Source organism: Pistacia vera, unplaced genomic scaffold (genome assembly GCF_008641045.1).
Source record: "Pistacia vera cultivar Batoury unplaced genomic scaffold, PisVer_v2 Contig366, whole genome shotgun sequence".
Lineage (NCBI taxonomy): Eukaryota > Viridiplantae > Streptophyta > Magnoliopsida > Sapindales > Anacardiaceae > Pistacia > Pistacia vera.
Window position 1 is genome coordinate 73,926 of NW_022196186.1, and position 19,328 is coordinate 93,253.

The 19,328-nt window shown below is 36.4% G+C and overlaps 1 protein-coding gene across 1 annotated transcript; it reads right to left on the reverse strand.

Annotated features, from left to right (window-relative positions):
- Window positions 1–654: 654 nt before the first annotated feature.
- LOC116140250 (magnesium transporter MRS2-11, chloroplastic) lies at window positions 655–14,595 on the reverse strand. The gene is made up of 14 exons (XM_031425891.1): window positions 14,128–14,595; window positions 13,327–13,399; window positions 13,135–13,205; window positions 12,020–12,105; window positions 11,814–11,904; window positions 11,305–11,373; window positions 10,139–10,219; window positions 9,891–10,056; window positions 9,720–9,765; window positions 9,067–9,147; window positions 2,251–2,333; window positions 1,184–1,227; window positions 942–1,060; window positions 655–738 (listed from the first exon to the last, which is right to left on the reverse strand). Exons 1-13 carry the CDS (start codon window positions 14,470–14,472, stop codon window positions 965–967), a joined length of 1,332 nt encoding a protein of 443 aa, XP_031281751.1. The 5' UTR covers window positions 14,473–14,595; the 3' UTR covers window positions 655–738; window positions 942–964.
- Window positions 14,596–19,328: the final 4,733 nt, after the last annotated feature.

A 19,328-nucleotide genomic window follows, 5' to 3' on the forward strand; every position in this document is an offset into this window, starting at 1 on the left:
TGTGGTGACGTTTCTTGATTTGTTGTTATCGTGTAATAGAGCTGGTTGCATATGGCAATTGGGCATCTTAGGAATTTTGTTTCAGACCAGAATCATGGTTGTGTTTACATTTGCTAAATTTTCATGTTCTAACTTGTAACAAAAGTTGGGTGATGTATAATACCAATTCCTGCCCAACTTTTTCTTATGGTCCTTGTATCATTAATGTATTTGACTATTTCATCGCATCTAAGAATTGAGTGATGTGGAAGATGGCCTACTTTAAGGAAGCCCCGAGGCTGAAGCAATCGGTCAACTGCCATATGTTAGTGTTGTTGTGCTTAAAGCTCGGTTGAGCTGGCAGGGACCCAGACTCACATGGCATTCGAACTGCCACCCAAGATTTATGGCATTGCTTTCTAAAAGATTAGTTGATCTATGTAACTAAAATAGCTGTAGGCGTCAGTACTGACAAAAGATCTGTAACATTTTAACTCTTGTATAACCGTCTCTTGCAAGATTTCCCTTCAGTTATCAATGATATAAAATTTTGTACTGTTCCTTGCTAGACTTACAAGACGTGTCAATGCAAATTCAGTCAATTGGTTTTGACAGCTGCCACTGCCGCAATCTCCTCAGGCAATCGAACAGATACTTGATAACAACAAAATCTATAATTTAGTAATTTACTCGACAACAACATTTTATGGACCTCAGTAAGTGTAATCCAATCAAAGAGTTCTTCACCATTGGTATCACCTGTAAAATGAACGAGAATATTAGCTTTCAAGACTTGTTTTATTGCTTGCATGTTCATATCCATGAATTTAAATTTTACTTTAATGAATCAAACTACTCTGAAATGTTCCTAAACTCACCGTTTTACATATAATGTTACCATTAACAACGGATGCTCATTGTTGTTTTACTGGAAACTAATGTCTAAAGGATATAATCCTTACCTCAGCTTGAATGATCTCCTTATTTACAGTATCTTCCTAGTCCTAAGATACGAATACATAAGAAAAAATGCCACAACAGCACCAACAATTATCCCAGCTGTCGTTAGCCAAAATGCAAACTGCATCAAGTCAAACAAATGGGTAACATGCCATGAACAGGGTAGAACAGTCAAAACAAAAAAGGGAACCAAAAATATATAGCAGAAACAATTATTAATCTAGATCATCAAAAATTAACATACCACATGTTCTTCAAGGTACGACCTCAAGTTCATGCCAAATATACCTGCAGCAGGAAACAGATTATTGATATGGGCTTAAGAATAATGTCATTCATAGCATCAAGTTCAAAATTCTCAACGGTTAGCAATTGGTTTGATGTAAATAAATTGTTTCAAATGTTCAAACTTTGGATAATTCTTACATAGCCTTCAACTGAAAGCCATTTCAGGACATAAAATTTCATAAGATTATAAAAAACAGCATAGCTATATTAGTTGAATGCCAAAACTCACCATTCAATCGTTTGTTGAGTAACTGTTAAACCACAAAAGTTAGATCGATATGGCTTTCCATGAGAAACAAGTAAAAAATGGTTTCACTGTCATGAGGATTGATGAGTATTCTTTCAATAGTCATAGCAGTGTGTGTAAACTAGCATTAAATACCATCCTAGATCATTCTGTTGTATTATGGGATCTAATGGATTATTAAACTCAGAAAGCCATCAAGAACCTGGCTGTCAACTAGGGCATTGCAGGCTGAATTTCCGCCACTTAAGGTTTCAACAGACTCCAGGTTCATATGCTTACCAAATAATCCAGTTTTCAGTATAGCATGGCAATTGTTTCAAAATTAAAGAATGGTTATCCATTTTTTGTTTCTTTTTGAATTTTATGCTTGGTAAGATTTTATTTGACCAATTATCTGTTCAAACTCTATCTGCTTAGCATATGAGTTTCAGGGGTTTATGGATATATGAATTTATTAACTTCACCGACTTGTTTCGAGTCATCAAGGTAGCTCCTGTGTCCTATTACCTTATGGAGAAAGCATATATGTAGCTACTATATTCTGCACTTATTGAGTTCCAGGAAATCCTAAACTGTATTCAGGATAATGAATAGGCTTTATCATAGTAATTAAACCATAAGGCAGGTGCTCAGACAATCACATCATGTGCTGCGCATGCAATATGATGCAATACAAAGTGAATCGTGGTTAGTACTCAATTCATCTGTTATGAAGCATATTATGGCATATAATTAATAAAGGATAGATGTTTATTTTCTTTTGGCAGAGAGCATACCTGCAACTAGAGCACCAACTGCCACACAAAAGGTCCCAACCTGGAGAAGTAATTCCACTCTGCTAACCTCAAGCCTCCGAGAGCTGATAAATTAAATCAATTCAATCTCAACTTGATCAGTAAGAGGAGAATGAGTTCAGGTACAATGAATTGCTAGGAAAATCGAATCTTAAAGGTTATTATGCTATGCTCAACCCATCATGCAATCCAGGCTAGCAATGGGAACGCCGAAAGGTTTTTGTATAATACTGTATTTCTTTCCTTTTCCTTTTTCTCTTTTGGTGGATAATGGCTTGCTAATAGGGTCTGAGGAAAGGGTATTAAAGCCTGTTTTGTAGCAAGAATTTTTTTTATCAGCAAATACTTAGGTGAAAGAAAAAATCTTGAAATGAACAAATGGTCCATCCATTCTAAAAATCATATTTGATGGAGCATGGGACAAAATGCATTTGTCTCTGATTGAGGTAAGCCCATGACCTTCCATTTACCTCACAACTTTAAGTACAAAATAATAAAGGAAAATCTAAGAAGATATTGAGTTGTATCTGGCTTTCTGCCGGGAAGAAAGTGAACTACATTGCATTGTTATGGTCCAAATCATGTATGGTCTGGGGTGCAAAAATATTATGACATGGCTGTGAAGTTGGTCTGGTTAATCATTGCTCAATTGATGGCAAGATCTATTTCATTGTCTTAAAAATTCAATTATGATACATATCATAAAATTAAATGCCATAATCAACAACCCTGTCCAAACTTTATTGCACTTTTGTCTCTGCAGGTCCATGGTATGCCATTACATTAGGTNGAAGTTGGTCTGGTTAATCATTGCTCAATTGATGGCAAGATCTATTTCATTGTCTTAAGAATTCAACCATGATACATATCATAAAATTAAATGCCATAATCAACAACCCTGTCCAAACTTTATTGCACTTTTGTCTCTGCAGGTCCATGGTATGCCATTACATTAGGTCTTATGCACCAAAAACAGAGGAGAAAAGAAAAGTTCCAAAATCGATCCATCCCAGAGACGGGTAAATAAATTTTGTTCTCTTTCTATATTTCTTATATTTCAACAATACAACCTAACTCAAATATATACACACACTCAACAATTACAAATATACCCTTTACACTATATATATACATAGTTTCCAACACTCCCCCTCAAACGGGAGCATATATATCTATCATACCCAGCTTGTTACAAATATAAGTAACCCTTTTCCCAACTAGAGACTTCGTGAAGATGTCAGCTAGTTGTTTCTTTGTTCTAACATGATTGGTAGCAATTAACTTTTGTTCAAGTTTCTCTCGCACAAAGTGATAATCCACTTCTATATGCTTAGTCCTCTCGTGAAAAATTGGATTGTTTGCTATATGTATGACTGTTTGGTTGTCACATCACAAGTCCATAGTCCTTGGGTCACCAAACCCAATTTCTCTAAGAAGATGTCTTGTCCATATGAGCTCACATGTAACTTGTGTCATAGACTGACACTCAGACTCTGTGCTTGACCTAGCTACAACCGGTTGCTTCTTACTTTTCCAAGAAATAAGATTTCCTCTTACAAAAACACAAAACCCAGTCATAGACCGTCTATCCATAGAGGATCCTGCCCAATCAGCATCTGAAAAACCTTCTACCTTATTATGACCATGATCACTGTAAAGAATCCCACATCCAGGGGCTCCTTTTAGATACTTCAAAATATGGAGGACCGTATCCCGATGAAATGTCCTAGGAGATGACATAAACTGACTCACCACACTCACTGAAAAAACAATATCTGGACGGGTTACTGTAAGGTAGTTTAACTTTCCAACTATCCGTCTGTACCTCTTTGGACCACCAAACATCTCTCCATCCTCAGCATTCAATCTCACATTAGGAACCATAGGAGTGTCATAAGGCTTAGCCTCACTTAGACCCATTTCGGTCAACACATACTTGTGTTGAGAGAGAAAAATCTCTTTCTTACTCCGAGAAACTTCGACTCCTAGAAAATACCTTAAAGTGCCCAAGTCTTTTGTGCGAAATTTGGAAGCCAAAAGGTTTTTAAACTCTGAATGCCAACATCATCACTGCCAGTGATTACAATGTCATCACCATAAACAACCAAAAGAATGATGCCAGAACTAGATTGCTTATAAAAGACAGAGTGATCATAAGCACTCCTATGTAAATCAAACTGAGTCACCACTTCGCTAAACCTCCCAAACCACACCCATGGAGATTGCTTTAAGTCATATAAAGATTTCCTTAGTTTGCATACCTTTCCTAACTCCCCCTGAGCAACAAACCTCGGAGGTTGCTACATGTAAACTTCTTCAAGAAGATCACCATGTGAAAAGACATTTTTTACATCAAGTCTAGAGGCCAACAATATGAAGCTGCAAGAGAGATGAATAGTCAGATAGAGGTTATTTTAGCCACTAGGGAGAATGTCTCAGAATAATCAATACCATACATCTGGGCATAACCTTTAGCAACCAACCAAGCTTTCAACCGAGCCACAGTCCCATCGGGATTAGCCTTCACTGTGAAAACCCATTTGCACCCAATAGCCTTTTTATTTTCAGGCAACTCCATTAGAACCCATGTATCATTATGCTCTAGAGCCAACATCTATTCTTCCATAGCCCTTCGCCACCCATCATGAGCAATTGCTTCAGACACAGAGTTGGGAACATACACGGAGTCTAAAGAGGCAATAAAAGACTTGGAAGATGAAGACAAAGAGTGATAGGTACAAGAGCGCTTACCTTTACGAAGAGCAATGGGAAGATCATGATCATGGTCAGAGGAAGGAGGAACAGGATCCGAGGGCGAGGCAATCGATAGAGGCAGTGGATCAGATGTTGCTGCAGGTGTCTCATGGTGCTGGTGAACCCTGCGAGAGTATACCTGGGTGATAGGAGGACAAGATGGTAGAGAACTATGATGGGTAATGTTGTAAACAAGAAGATCATCAGGGGGTGCTTTAAGAGAAGTAGATGAAGTGAAGGACTCAACATATGGAGTGGTTTCAAAAAAGGAAACATCAGCTGAGATAAGGTACTTACCTAGGAAAGGAGAAAAACAGCAATAACCCTTATGATATAGGGAATAACCCAAGAATATGCACTTGAGCGACCTAGGTTCAAATTTGGATACAAGAGGTTTAACATCATGAACAAAGCACGTGCACCCAAACACTTTAGGAGGAAGAGAGAATAAAGGCTGTGATGGAAAAAGGATGGAGAACGGGATTTGACCATCCAAAACAGAAGAAGGCATGCGATTGATCAAGTGACATGCTGTAGAGATAGCATCTGCCCAAAATTCTGTAGAGACTTTCATGTGAAAAAGGAGAGTACGAGCGACTTCTAATAAATGACAATTTTTGCGTTTAGCAACTCCATTTTGTTGAGGTGTATAAATACATGATGACTGATGAATAATATCTCTAATAGACAGAAAGGAGGAGAAAGGGGCAAAAAAGTATTCTTTGGCATTATCACTTCTGAGAATTTTAATAGATGAAGTAAATTGATTTTGTATTTCAAAATAAAAGGTACAAAATATGGAAAATAATTCAGAACGATTTTTCATAAAGTACAACCAAGTTACACGTGAAAAATCATCCACAAAAATAACAAAATATCGATATCCAGACTTAGACAACACAGGGCAAGGACCCCAAACATCAGAGTGGATAACATCAAAAGGGGCTGTGGCTCTTTTGTTTATCCTAGGGCTATAGGACACTCTATAGTGTTTTCCAAACTGACACGCCTCACACTCGATGTGTGACATTGACCCTTCACTAGGACACAGCCTTTTCAAAATAGGAAGGGGAGGATGACCAAGGCGACCATGTAAGATGGGTAGAGATGAATCATTGGTACACGCAACAGGTTGAGAGACAGGAGTGGAGACATCATTGAGCATATACAAACCACCTGATACATGACCCTTACCAATAATCTGTCTCGTCCCAAGATCCTGAAATATACAATGAGTAGAAAAAAAGTAAACACCACAATTGAATGTATTAGTAATTTGACTAACTGATAAAAGATTAAAAGGAAAATGAAGAAGACACAAAACAGAGGAAAGAGACAAATTTGTTGAGATGGGCAGTACTACATCCAATAATAGATGCAGTAGACCCGTTAGCTAAGGTAACTGGAGACAAATTGGGAGAAGGTGTAAATGAGGAGAGAATACTTGTATCGCCTGTCATATGGTGGGTAGCACCAGAATCAATGACTCAGTTACTACTAGAAGTGGACAAACAGGCTGTAGGATTTCCTAACTGGGTTAATGTAGTGGTAGTCGATGGGATGAATGACTGGGAGCAAGAATTCTGAGTGAGATGAGCATATTCTGCTGCAGAGATAGTAACCTGTGATGGAGTGGGTAAGAGACCATCTTGAGTTACAACATGAACAAAGTTCTGAGTGTCTTGCATATTCAAGGGCTTGCCATGGAGCTTCCAACAATTTTTTTTTACTTGACCTTCAGCACCATAGTGAAAGCAAGTACGAGGGTCATTACCACGATTGTTCCTGGTATCACGACTTGTCCCTTTGTTACCTTTGCCATCACCAGACTTCATGCTAGCTAGGGCCGCATGATTAACATTAGGATCGTTAAGGGTTTCTTTGCCCTTAGACACTCCTCAATCTTCCCCCTTACTAACTTTGAGAAGTCGCGCAAAGACATCCGTAAGAGAGGGAAGAGTCTCACCGGTAACAAGTTGTGTACGAGCTATCTCATATTCTGGTCTCAACCCAGCCAGAAAACATTGCACTACCACTTGTTCTTCTTGTGCTTGCTTCATCTTCACATCAGTAGAGACAGGAAACATAACCCTTTTTTCTTCAAAGGCTTGTTTTATCTCTGTATAATATTCGAGCAACATCTTCTCTTGCATATTTGCTCGATAGATCTTCAATAACAATTCATGGGCATGAGACAGGTCTTGTTTACCAGCATACAAGAACTTTAGATACTCTCATAACTCCTTGATTGTATCACAGTGACCAATCACATCATCCACAGACGAATCGAGATTGTTCTGAATTTGATTGAAGAGCTTATCATCTTCCATGAGCCATTTTTTTCGAGTTTTATTATCTTTTTCTGTTTCCTCAGGTGAATCCTCGATTAAATGGTCTCCCATATCAATGTTGGACACATATCGTCGGATAATCCACTTCCATTGAATATAATTCCTTTTTCCCAATAATTTCCGATCAATAATTTTGGTGGAAGAAGTGACAATTTCAGTTACCATCTTCTTACTTTCCTTTGCCATACTGTCCAGCAAATAACTCTTAACTCCACAGATTCACAACAATCTCAACACCAAACAACCCAAGCAAACACAACAACTCAAAAAACCAGGATTTACAACAACTCTGGTATCACACCAACTCCAAGCCAACACAAAAGGATAGCCAAAAATGATTTACAACAACTCCACGTTGGCTTAATTCACAACAACTTTGGTATCACATTTTCCAACTCCAAGCCAACACAAAAGTATAGAGGATTACGAGTGGCTTACCGAATGATCAAACCTGTGGACTTTTGTTGTATAGATACAACTTTACCTTCCTTCAACTTGAGGTTCCTCAGAATATTCTGATCAAAGCATGTCGCAAAGCATTCCCATTTTGACTTTAAAAAAAAATGATTTACTGCACCAACCAACAACAGAGAAGAGGGAAATGATTTACTGCAGCAAACCAACAACAGAGAAGAAAGACTGGAACAGAATCAGCACTCGTCGGAAAAAGAGAAACAAAGGTCGCCGGAGATAACAGAGGTCGCCGGAGAGATCAAGAACAACGAAGAACAGACTCAAACGTCGCCGGAAACAGAGAAGCTAAGGGCAGACGTCGCCAGAGAGAGAGAGAAACCATGGACAAAGACGTCACCAGAGATTGCTGGTCACCGGAAAACAGAAACAGAAACAGAGGGTAGAGGTCGCCGAAAAACAGAAACAGAGGGAAGAACATACTCAGACGTCGCCGGAAATAGAGAGGCTAAGGGCAGACGTCACCGGAGAGAGAGAAACCATGGACAAAGACGTCACCAGAGATTGCTGGTCACCGGAAAACAGAAACAGAAACAGAGGGTAGAGGTCGCCGAAAAACAGAAACAGAGGGAAGAACATACTCAGACGTCGCCGGAAATAGAGAGGCTAAGGGCAGACGTCACCGGAGAGAGAGAAACCATGGACAAAGACGTCACCAGAGGTCGTTGGTCGTCGGAAAATAGAAACACGTCGTCGGAAAACAGAAACAAGCAAATGGGTTTAGGGTTTATGCGTCCAAGAGCTCTGATACCATGTTCTCTTTCTATATTTCTTATATTTCAACAATACAACCTAACCCAAATATATACACACACTCAACAATTACAAATATACCCTTTACACTATATATATACGTAGTTTCCAACAATTTCAAGCCTATTAAGTAGCCCAGGGGCCTTTACTTAGAGGCAAAGATGATCAATGCTACTCTACCAGACTAATCCTTTGTAGAGAAATGGTTTTTTAGTTTTAGTGTTCTTTTTTATAAACACGTTTTTTTAAAAAGGATGCTTTCTACAAATATCATCCTCTGCTGAAAAAGGCAAAGCTAACAAGTAATCCAAGTCATGCCCCAGGGCAGGAATTTTGCTATGCATTTCACACACAATAGCGGCATAAACTTTAAAGCTAGTGAAAATATATTATCTTAGACGACATGCCAAACAGAAATTGTAAAGTTACCAAAGCATGTAAATTAAGATGGTTGAAATATTAGCCAGACCTTAGATTGACAGCAATAGAATCTTCCATTTCTTTTGCAGAATCAAGAAGCCTTTCCGACTGCCCGTGACAAGATTCACATCTGAAAAGGAAATAAGGCATTTTGGCAAGTTTCCATGACAGAACAAGAAATCACCTATAAAAAATACTGCCTCACACTTGTCATATCAAAAAATCATGAAGTTCTACCTGTGTATCACATAAAGTTTGGCACCAGATATTTCATAGTATAAATTGTACCAATAAAGCGAACGGAACTTTTGAAGTGCTTACCATCAAAATTCTACATCTTTAGTTCCCACTCAGTAATTGTTTCATAAATGAAATAAAATTCTCTATCAAATACGTTAACAATGAACAGCATGGTATACACTGACAATATAGGGAAGCAAGACATATGATAATCTCATGCCATTGGATTAGATTTTAGTAAATCGTTAGTAGGCTTTAAGAATGACATTAGTTAGCATTTTGTTTCATATTTAGATTTGATAACATCAAAAAAAGGAAAATAGCTTATTCCTTGACCACACCTAACAATAATAACTAAGTGAAAGACAAGGTAGAAAAGATATTCAAATTGTTGTGTACATAAAGCTAGCACTAGAGAAAATCATGTATATAAATTCCATGCATTAGGGACTAAGGAATTACCTCTGAAGGTAATTTTCCAAAAGCATCTCAATTTCTTCCTCCTCTTCTGCAAAAAATAAATAATTAAATAAAAAAAATGACAAACCAATCACAATAATAGTAATATAAGTATACCTCTATGCATTGAAATAGTCCAAAGTATAATGAACAAGAAACCTATGCACAACTTACCCTCAGCAATCTGCTTTTCAAGGGGAACAGAGCATTCCAAATCCTCATTTCCCTTTGAAAGTCTGCAGTTTCTTCCCATTATACATATACGGCGTATTTCATGAGGGTCCTCCAACAGATCAAGGAGCATTTGTCTAAAAGCCCCTGCCCTTGAACTCAATTCAACCTAAAACGAAACTGATAATTTGAGACTTTAAGTTACATAATGTAACATAAGATATTTGTACAGCCAAATTAATAAATTATACCAAGGTTTGCTTGCTGATACGCAGTTGCTCCAATATGTCAGCAGTTAATCTGTTGGGCAAGACCTCAAGTAGAGCTTGAACCTGAAGTAAGCAGCAAAGCTCTAAACATAATAAATGGAAATATGAAAGAAGGTTGTAATAACAGAAATTAACGTGCACTATAAACCTTATAAAAATATGTGAGAGATTCAAACCAGAAGAAATGTATAAACATTTTATCAACATAGAGTGAAAGATTTCGTTTGTGCAACAAAAAAAAGTTAACAGCCAAAGGGAAATGAAGATAAACTACACTAATAAAATTGATGAAATTTTTCTAGCTCATCACAAACTGAATTTGAGTAAAACAAACAGAGCCATAGGGCGCACTGATCTTCAGTGAGGTGGAATTACTTTTTTCCAACAAAGTTCTCTCATCTTACCATACTCTAATTTATTATTTTGAAGATTTATAAATTCCACTTGGGATTGAGTGTCAGGGAGGTGGCTCCACCAGGACAATGAAATTCAGGTTTCACATGTAAGATGAGAAGTATTTTGATATTCTATACTAGAAGTACAACCTTATGAGTTTCTAAAGCTATATCAGCCCTAAAAAGATTATAAGAACATGGGCTATGGACCAAAATTGGCAATTTTAGCATGCTTTTCCACCGTTTTCCATAATGAGGCATGCGTTCACAGATTCTTTCAATTAACACTAGAAACTAGTTAATTTGCTCAAGCACACAGCACAGGCGATCATATGTAAATACATACAGAGAATGAAAGAGAGAGAGAGGTTTATATTCAAAACAACCATTAAAAAACATTATTTCACCAGCAAAATCAGTCCATTAAAAGCCTTTTCTTTCACAACGTCAAAATCAAGAGATAATTCTATTCACATATTTCCTTTCACAGGCGCTTTTATAATACTAGAACAATTACAGGAAAAAACTAGGTAATAAAATGCACTTTCCAGAGCTTAAAAACAGCTTTTAGATACTATGTTCAGGAAGATATTTCGCAGCAGGAGGAACAACATACCAACTGTTGCCCAAGAGATTGGTAATTTTCAGCTTCAGTATATGAATTATTATATTTCAGAGCAAACCTTGCCAAAACCAAACACAAAGGCACAAAAATGAAAAAACAGAAAAACACTCACTATGCTTCATACTCACACGAGGTTCTATATACATCAGTCTCTGCTCCAAACGCTGTACACGTGAAAGCAGTGCTGCTTCAACAGCCTGAATTATCACACCAGAAGTCTTAAAAATCTCAGGACAACTAAAAATCAGAAGTAAAAAGGACTAGAAAAGTTCATAGAATAAACTAGCAATATAAAAAATTTGCAAGGATGAATTTCAGATTATTCCATGTCAAGGAGTACTGGAATTCTGGAACTAAGTCTGTGATGGTTTGTTTTGGCATAAGTACAAGAAGCAAAAACCAAGGATTGATTTACATTCGTTGTGGAAGGTAATAGTTGGAATGCCAAATAAATCTGGTAGTTGAAACATATGAGCTCATGAATGGTGATGGAACATAAATAGGCTACCTTGAAAAACCTTCAAGAACTTAATTATCTCTCTCGCATTCACCAAAGTTAACTTAGCTACACAAAAAACCACAGACATCCTGGTATGATTAAGTATATAAAAACAGAGAATCAGAGTGACAAACTTACTTCAATCATAAACGGCATACATGGACCTCCATTCATGTTTTTGGGATTCAATCGAGGTAACAATGTGTCTATGAAAGCTTTCCCTCCTTTACTGAAATGATTAATACAGAAAGTTCCCTCATGTAAATTCACTGTATGATTATTTAAAACAGTAATAGCTGATTAGACAATGAGATGAATTGCAGTATTCAACTAGATGAAGTTACCGATTATAGTCAAATATGAGGACACGCTCTTGCATTGCTATTGCTCGTAATGAACCCAAATTTAGCAGAATGGCATGCTCACGTACCTGGGTCATGACCATGTAACAAATTTTAGACAGATACCACAGACTGCAGTCAACTGAATACTATGATATTCATTTTGATAATAATTTTTTCACCAGAATACTCTAGAACTGAAAGGTATTAGAAAATAACAAGCCAAATGCCTAGTTACCATCTAAATTCTTGAGTTATCTATTGTATATTTTGAATTTAAAAGATGCCCTGGCATTAGAATGGAGCATCTTCAGACATTATATATTATTTAAGTCCAACGCATACGAATCTCCAAGAGGTGATTGATACAGAAATTCTGCAACTAATTCCTTGGAAAATTGGACTGATCATAGGAGATAACATTAAATGCCAATCTGAACTCATCTTCATTGTTATCATGTGCTTCATTCATTGTTCAGTTTAACTTCTGCTAGCATGAAATCCTCATCCTCCTTTGTACTTTCTTCTTTGATTGATGTATGTCATTCTCTAGAAATAAATAAATACAGAAACAAAAAAGGGATAAAAGGAATACGCATTATCAAGAAAAATTCTGTTCCATCATCATCTACTGCATGGAAAAGCCAGGAAGATTGCTATACAAGGATGCAATATGCTTCGGTGTTAGTGCAATAGTCATATGCTCCTTGTACTTCTATTCCAACATCTGTTTACTTGCAATGTCGAAAAGGAAATTTAAGCAAGTTATCATATATCTTTTAAATTATTTGTTTTATTAACGTTTAAATACTAATATTGAACCATTCCCTATTTGCTTAAGATGCATTAGAATAGAGTTCCTTTTTTCTGAATTTTATCTACATGAGAGGCCCATTAATGAAATCTGACTGAGCATGTCAGGGCGCCTCTTAGAGTTTAAAACACTTTTATTGGGCTCTTTACTGTTAGCTCTTAATTTTATAGTATTAGAAATGAGAAAGAAAAATTAGTTGCAGGACACACTATCTAAAAGCACACCACAATTAAATACAAAAACTTAAAAACAAAGATAGCACAACAAAAGTTACCACAAAATAGCAGAAAGCAAGTTGACATACCACCAAAGAGGGCATAGAGTTTGTCAAAAAAAGCGATGGATCAACACTCCGGATATCCCTTGGACGAAGACCTGATAATGAAAAGTAAATGAATCCACATATATATTACATACATAAAATTTCAATGATGATTCCTTAATCAATCCAAAGACAAAGAAATAGAAATAACTTGGTCAAGAATATTTTACCCACCGCTGGACTTCAATAAGTGCCGTCTATTTATCTTCCTAGTCGACACAACCCCATTTGTCTTCACTTCTACCACCTTAAAAGAGAGGAAAAGAAGCAGCAAATATATCAACAATAACAACTATTAAATTTACTCAAAATATCCTTCAATATACAGGTTCAAAAATCAATAAAATGATTTAGTAACACTACCCATCCAATATTGCAACATGCGATTTTCAACAAGGAGCATGAGACTCTAATGTTAAACATTCAATCAAACAACGCAAGATCAATTTGGAATGATTTATGCATTGTAACAAAAAGAGAGAGAGAGTGAGAGAGAGAGAGAGAAGGAAAAGCAAACTTCATTGTAAGTTAAATAGTTAAAAGTACCATGTCTATGTAACACATGATCAATTAATCTTGGTCACTCACAACGGCATAATTGCAATATTAATTATAAAAGAAGTATAAACTGTAACACAGTATTGTTTAGAAACTTACAACAATGTCATTTTAGTAACTTAAAAACATGCGACTGGGAAATCTAACTATTATGTATAGGAATTGGCTAATTGCCCGATAACGTTTCCAGATAAAACCACGCTGCTTATCATGGCCAATAACATCACCAGCATGTGGCAAATTTCTCAAAAAGCGTTATACATATGAAAGATCATGCTCAACTAAGTGATCGCTAATCTTATTTTCTTTCTACAATACAAAAACTAATTGCACAAACAGTAAAATTAACAACTGTACCGTAACTTAACTTCCCTAAACACTTCACATTTCTCAAGAAGTTGAGCTAGAGAAACAGACCTCATAAACCGGCTCTCGAATTCCAAGTGACAAAGTATCACTAGCCGAGGCAATAATCTTCTGCGGCGGCGGCTTTACCTTAGTGTCTTCTCTCACTCCATCCACGTCATCAGCAGCAACAGTCTCCGGCTCACTCCACCAATTCTCCTCCGTCGATTTCGTCAAACATCTGACCCTCGACGAAACCTTCACAGCGATTGGAACCAACGGAACACTTGCATTTCTTATTTTCTGAGAAAGCTGCTGCGAACAAGGCCATGGCGAACCAAAGAGAAGGTAGTGAACTGATGTAGACGGAGATTGAACGGAGAATTGAAGGAGATTAGGAGATGGAGTCAAGGCCATGTTGGCTTGCCAGTAGCTTTGTTCATGGAAATTTATCAGCTTTTTGTTTAAGCGATAAAGTTGAGGAACTTTTTGTTGGTTTACGTATTGTTAAATTATTTTAAAATTAGTTTGAAGTGTAATTTTTAATTAATACGAAGGCAGTTTGAATTGCTGCTGCTGAGCTGACAGTTATATTTGTGGCTTACAGGGGGTTTGGTGTGCGTGTCCTTTCATGTAATTTTCAGGGTTTTACGATTTTTTATTGGTAGGGATTACGGATTAGGGAAGCTGTGAACCTACCAAGTGGCATTTGGAATTTGAGGACAAATGGCTGATGCTTTGTGGTTTAACTGTTATTTTTTTCTGAGTCATGTTGTTGAGAAGCACAGGAGGTGAGACTAGTGAGGATATGATAATGCTTTATTGTAAATGATTATATACCTTGTATGTTAATTTTTCGAAATTTATTCTATTATCTTATCTTAAAATATAAAAAACGTGTTTATTTTAATATTGAATATTCAATTTAAAATCTAATTATATTTTATTCAATAATTACTTTTTTCAATAAAAGTTTATAAATTAACAAAAATATCTTCACTCACCCAAGCATGAAGCAACAGTCGCCCGCCAACAACCACTGCCAGTCGCTAGCCGGCGTTGGCACCAATTTGGATGTTTCAGCTAGATCCACCATGGATTTTCTTGGAAATGGCTAGATTCACGACCATAGATCTGGCCGTTAACGACGACCATATTCTGGTCGTAGAGATCTACACGTTGACGATTAGATCTTGCCAGATCTGGCCGTTGACGATGGCCAGATTATGGTCATAAATCTGGTCGTTTTCGACTATATACACGGTGGATCTGGTAGAAAAATGCCAGATCGGCATAGGACTAGCCATATCCAATCGATCATGCGCCATTTTGGCAATTGCCAACAACCGTCTATCGGTGGTGGTCAGTTGCCGGTAGTCGGTTGGGTGGGTGGGGGTATTTTTGTTAATTTATAAACTTTAATTGTGGGGGGTGTTGAGTAAATTAACAAATGTAGGGGGTTAAAAAATAATCTAAATATTTTCATACAATGTTTTCTAAAAATGTATCAAACACATTCTCAGAATCCTATCCTATTTATTCAGAATAGAATATTATTTCAAATAATGTACTAAATAGGCCTATAAATTTTAGTAATAAGGATTGACTCACAACCTAATCTTACAAAGTTTTTCTCACCATCCCAACGTGACAGTTCGTAATTGGTCAGCTTGCAATTTGGCAGGTGAGACCCGCTGTTGGGCAGACAGTACCTATTGCAAGCTGACAAATTGTGAGATGCTATATCGGAGTTGTGAGAGAAAGTTTATGAAATTAGGTTGTAAGTGTAATATTGCCCAAATTTTAATATGCTGCTTTATTTAAAGTAGGATCTATATGGATTAAACCTTTCTCTTATTTGATTAAGGTCCAGAATAGTTTTCAAAAATTAACATAAAATTGGTTATACAAAAATGTGGCTGTCCACTTTAATGCTTTGTGTCCATGTAACATGCTTAGTATCTTGTAACATAGCATTCCATGGTATTGATAATATATGTGAGTGACACGTGTGTCTTTTGTTGACAATTTTTCATTAGTTTAGAGGGCAGCAGAAGTTGCTATATAAATCCCCCTCCCTTTTGTAAAGTTTTGTACCAAACTTGTGAGACAAGTGAATGAGAAAGAGAATATCATATCTTTGATATCTTAGTGGAACATACTTGGGTTTATTCAATTCAAATAAATTTATTCATATCCTGGACTAGTAACGAAATAGCAGAAGAACAGCAGTGAAACAGCAGGAAAATAGCAAGAGAATCGCAGGAAAAATAGCAGAGAGACAGCAGCAAAACAACAAAAGAACAGTAGTGAAACAACATGAAAATAGTAAGAGGATAGCAAGAAAACAACAGCAAGAACAACAGAGAGACAGCAACAAAACAACAACAATACAGTAGTGAAAAAGAACGAACACAGCAGCGAAATAGCAGCAAGACAGCAGGGTCAAGGTGTGCAAAAGCACTATCCTTAAGATCAGAATTTCGCCCCTACTGGAAGAATCTTCGTGGTGTAAAAAGGCTCAACAGCGGATTGACCTCCAGGATACAATGATGAATCTCCTTTTATAGTGCACACTCTAATAGAGATTTAGAACAGTATAAGATAAAATAGAAGTGGTGAAGGAGAGTTGGAAGTTATAAAAATGTAGAGGCAAAATGAATTCTCTCAAGTAGGAAAATTGTCTCTTCATAAAGGAGAATAAAACACCCCCTTTTATACTTGCCTCTTACATGTAACAACCATTTTTTTTTTTTTTTTAATTATTAAGATTGAAACTGCCCAGCCTTTATAACAACCATTTTTAATTAAAAAATGAAACTGCCCAGCCATGATTTGAATTGTAAAGTAACTGAAGCAATTGCAATTGCATTCAAATCATAACAGTCCAAAAATTTAATTAAAAAATTGTTATTTTGAAATATCATAATAGCCCATCTATGATAACAATCCCCCACATATTTCAAAATAACCAATCACCACTGATTATAGAATTTAATGTTTATGAGTTGGTGTCTTTCAGACTATGAACCAATCATTGAGTAACTAAACGTGAGTTACAGAAATTTGGTGAAACTAAGTTTCTATGAACCAAAAATTTCTTCATGTAATTCAGAGGATTAGTTCCTCACACTAAATTCTCAATATTATATATTGTTCTGCGGTTTAGCACTTTATGACCCTGTGCTAGCTTGGATTTCATGAGTGCTCTAGAGATGCATGTCTAAGCTCTCATAGGAATCGACCCAATTCCACACTCACATAAGTGAACCTCCATAAGGTGTGAATTGCAGTTTTTCATACCACTATTTATGTTGGCTATGGATTTCATTAAGAGTAATTTTACTCAACCTTATTCACTGCAATCAGTATTATCTCGCCATAGGGAGGACTCTCTATAGATAAAATTCGATAATACTTAACAAGACAATAAGTGACTTATTATTACCCTTATGAACCTACTTCCTAGGATCTCCAATCACATAGGTAGGGTTACCATCACTCTTGCCTTATGCTTTAGGCATGAGTCTCATCCCCCTCGAAGTGTATTCCACTAACCTCCTACTTAGTGGTTTAGTCAGAGGCTCGGCCAAATTTAACTCTGACTTCACAAAATCTAGGCTCACTGCCCCAGATTTTAGCAACTGCTTTATAATGGTATGTCTTATCCAGATATGTTTGCTTTTCCCATTATAAATTTTGCTCTTTGCACTCGCTATTGCGGCCTGACAATCACAATGGATTGATACTGAAACAGGAGGGTGAGTTTCAATGGGAAGATCTGCTAAGAAATTCCTTAACCACTCAACCTCAGAACATGCCTTTTCTAAGGCGATAAGCTCAGACTCCATGGTAGACCGAGCTATGCAAGTTTGTTTGGAAGACTCCCATGACACAACACCTCCACCAAGTGTAAAGATATAACCACTTGTGGATTTTATTTCATTTGAATTTGATATCTAATTGGCATTGAAATATCCTTCTAATATAGGTGGTGTACTTCCAAACGTTAGCCCATAATCAATGGTGCCCTTCAAATATCTAGCAACTTTATCTAATGCTATCCAATGACTCTTATCAGGATTATACCTACTCAATCTAGTGATAGCATGAGCAATATCAGGCCTCATACTATTCATTAAATACATAAGGCTACCAATGATTTGGGCATATCTATTTTGACTCACACTGTGTTGTGTATTTTTCTTGAGTTGAGTGTTTCCATCATAAGGAGTTGAGACGGGTTTACTGTCTAAATACCCAAATTTTCTTAAGAAATTTTCAACATAGTGTTGATGTGATAACTTAAGACCATCATTCATCTTAATGATTTTAATCCCAAGAATAACATTTGCCTCTCCCATATCTTTCATATCAAAATTTGAGGCAAGAAACTCTTTAGTCTTAATTATCACATCCATATTAACATGTCATCAACATAGAGACATATTATCACATAAGTGTTGTCTTCAAATGATTTAGAATATACACATTTATCTGAATCATTAATTGTATAACCATTTGAGACTAACACTTGGTCAAACTTCTCATGCCATTGTTTTGGTGCTTGTTTAAGTCCACAAAGGGACTTTACCAGTTTGCATACTTTATGCTCATTACTTGGGATAACATAACCCTCTGGTTGTTTCATATAAATTTCTTCATCCAGGTCTCCATTAAGAAAAGTTGTCTTTACATCCATTTGATGTATATGTAGTTTGTAAATTGTAACTAAAGCAATTAACACTCTAATTGATGCTATTCTTGTTACAGGAGCATAAGTGTCAAAATAATCTATATCTTTCTTTTGTGTATAACCTTTGGCAATCAATCTTACCTTGTATTTATCAATTGATCCATCAGTCTTTAATTTCTTTTTAAATATCCATCTGCACCCTATTGGTTTAGTTCCTGGAGGCAAATTAACTACTTCCCATGTATGATTACTCATAATGGACTCAATTTCATTATTTACTGCCTCTTTCCAAAAGGATGCATCTCGAGAAGTCATTGCTTCCTCATAAGTCTGAGGATCATTCTCTGTAAGAAAGACATAGTAATCATCACCAAAACTTTTGGCTTTTCTAACTCTCTTACTTCTCATTATTTCTAACTCTGAACTTTCAGAAGAATTCTGAAGAGTTTCATTTTGAGGAGAACTCTCAGAAGTTTCATTTTGAGGTAAAGCCTTTTCACAATTGATTTTCTTAGGAAAAACATTCACAAAAAAATCTGCGTTTTTATATTCAATGATTGTGTTTGCATCATACAAA

Coding starts and splice junctions, on each gene's coding strand:
- LOC116140250 (XM_031425891.1), bottom strand. CDS start 14,472: ATGGCCTTGACTCCATCTCCTAATCTCCTTCAATTCTCCGTTCAATCT. Junction 13,206..13,326: donor GCACTTATTGAAGTCCAGCG/GTGGGTAAAATA, acceptor TTTCATTATCAG/GTCTTCGTCCAAGGGATATC. Junction 11,374..11,813: donor GTATGCCGTTTATGATTGAA/GTAAGTTTGTCA, acceptor GTGATAATTCAG/GCTGTTGAAGCAGCACTGCT.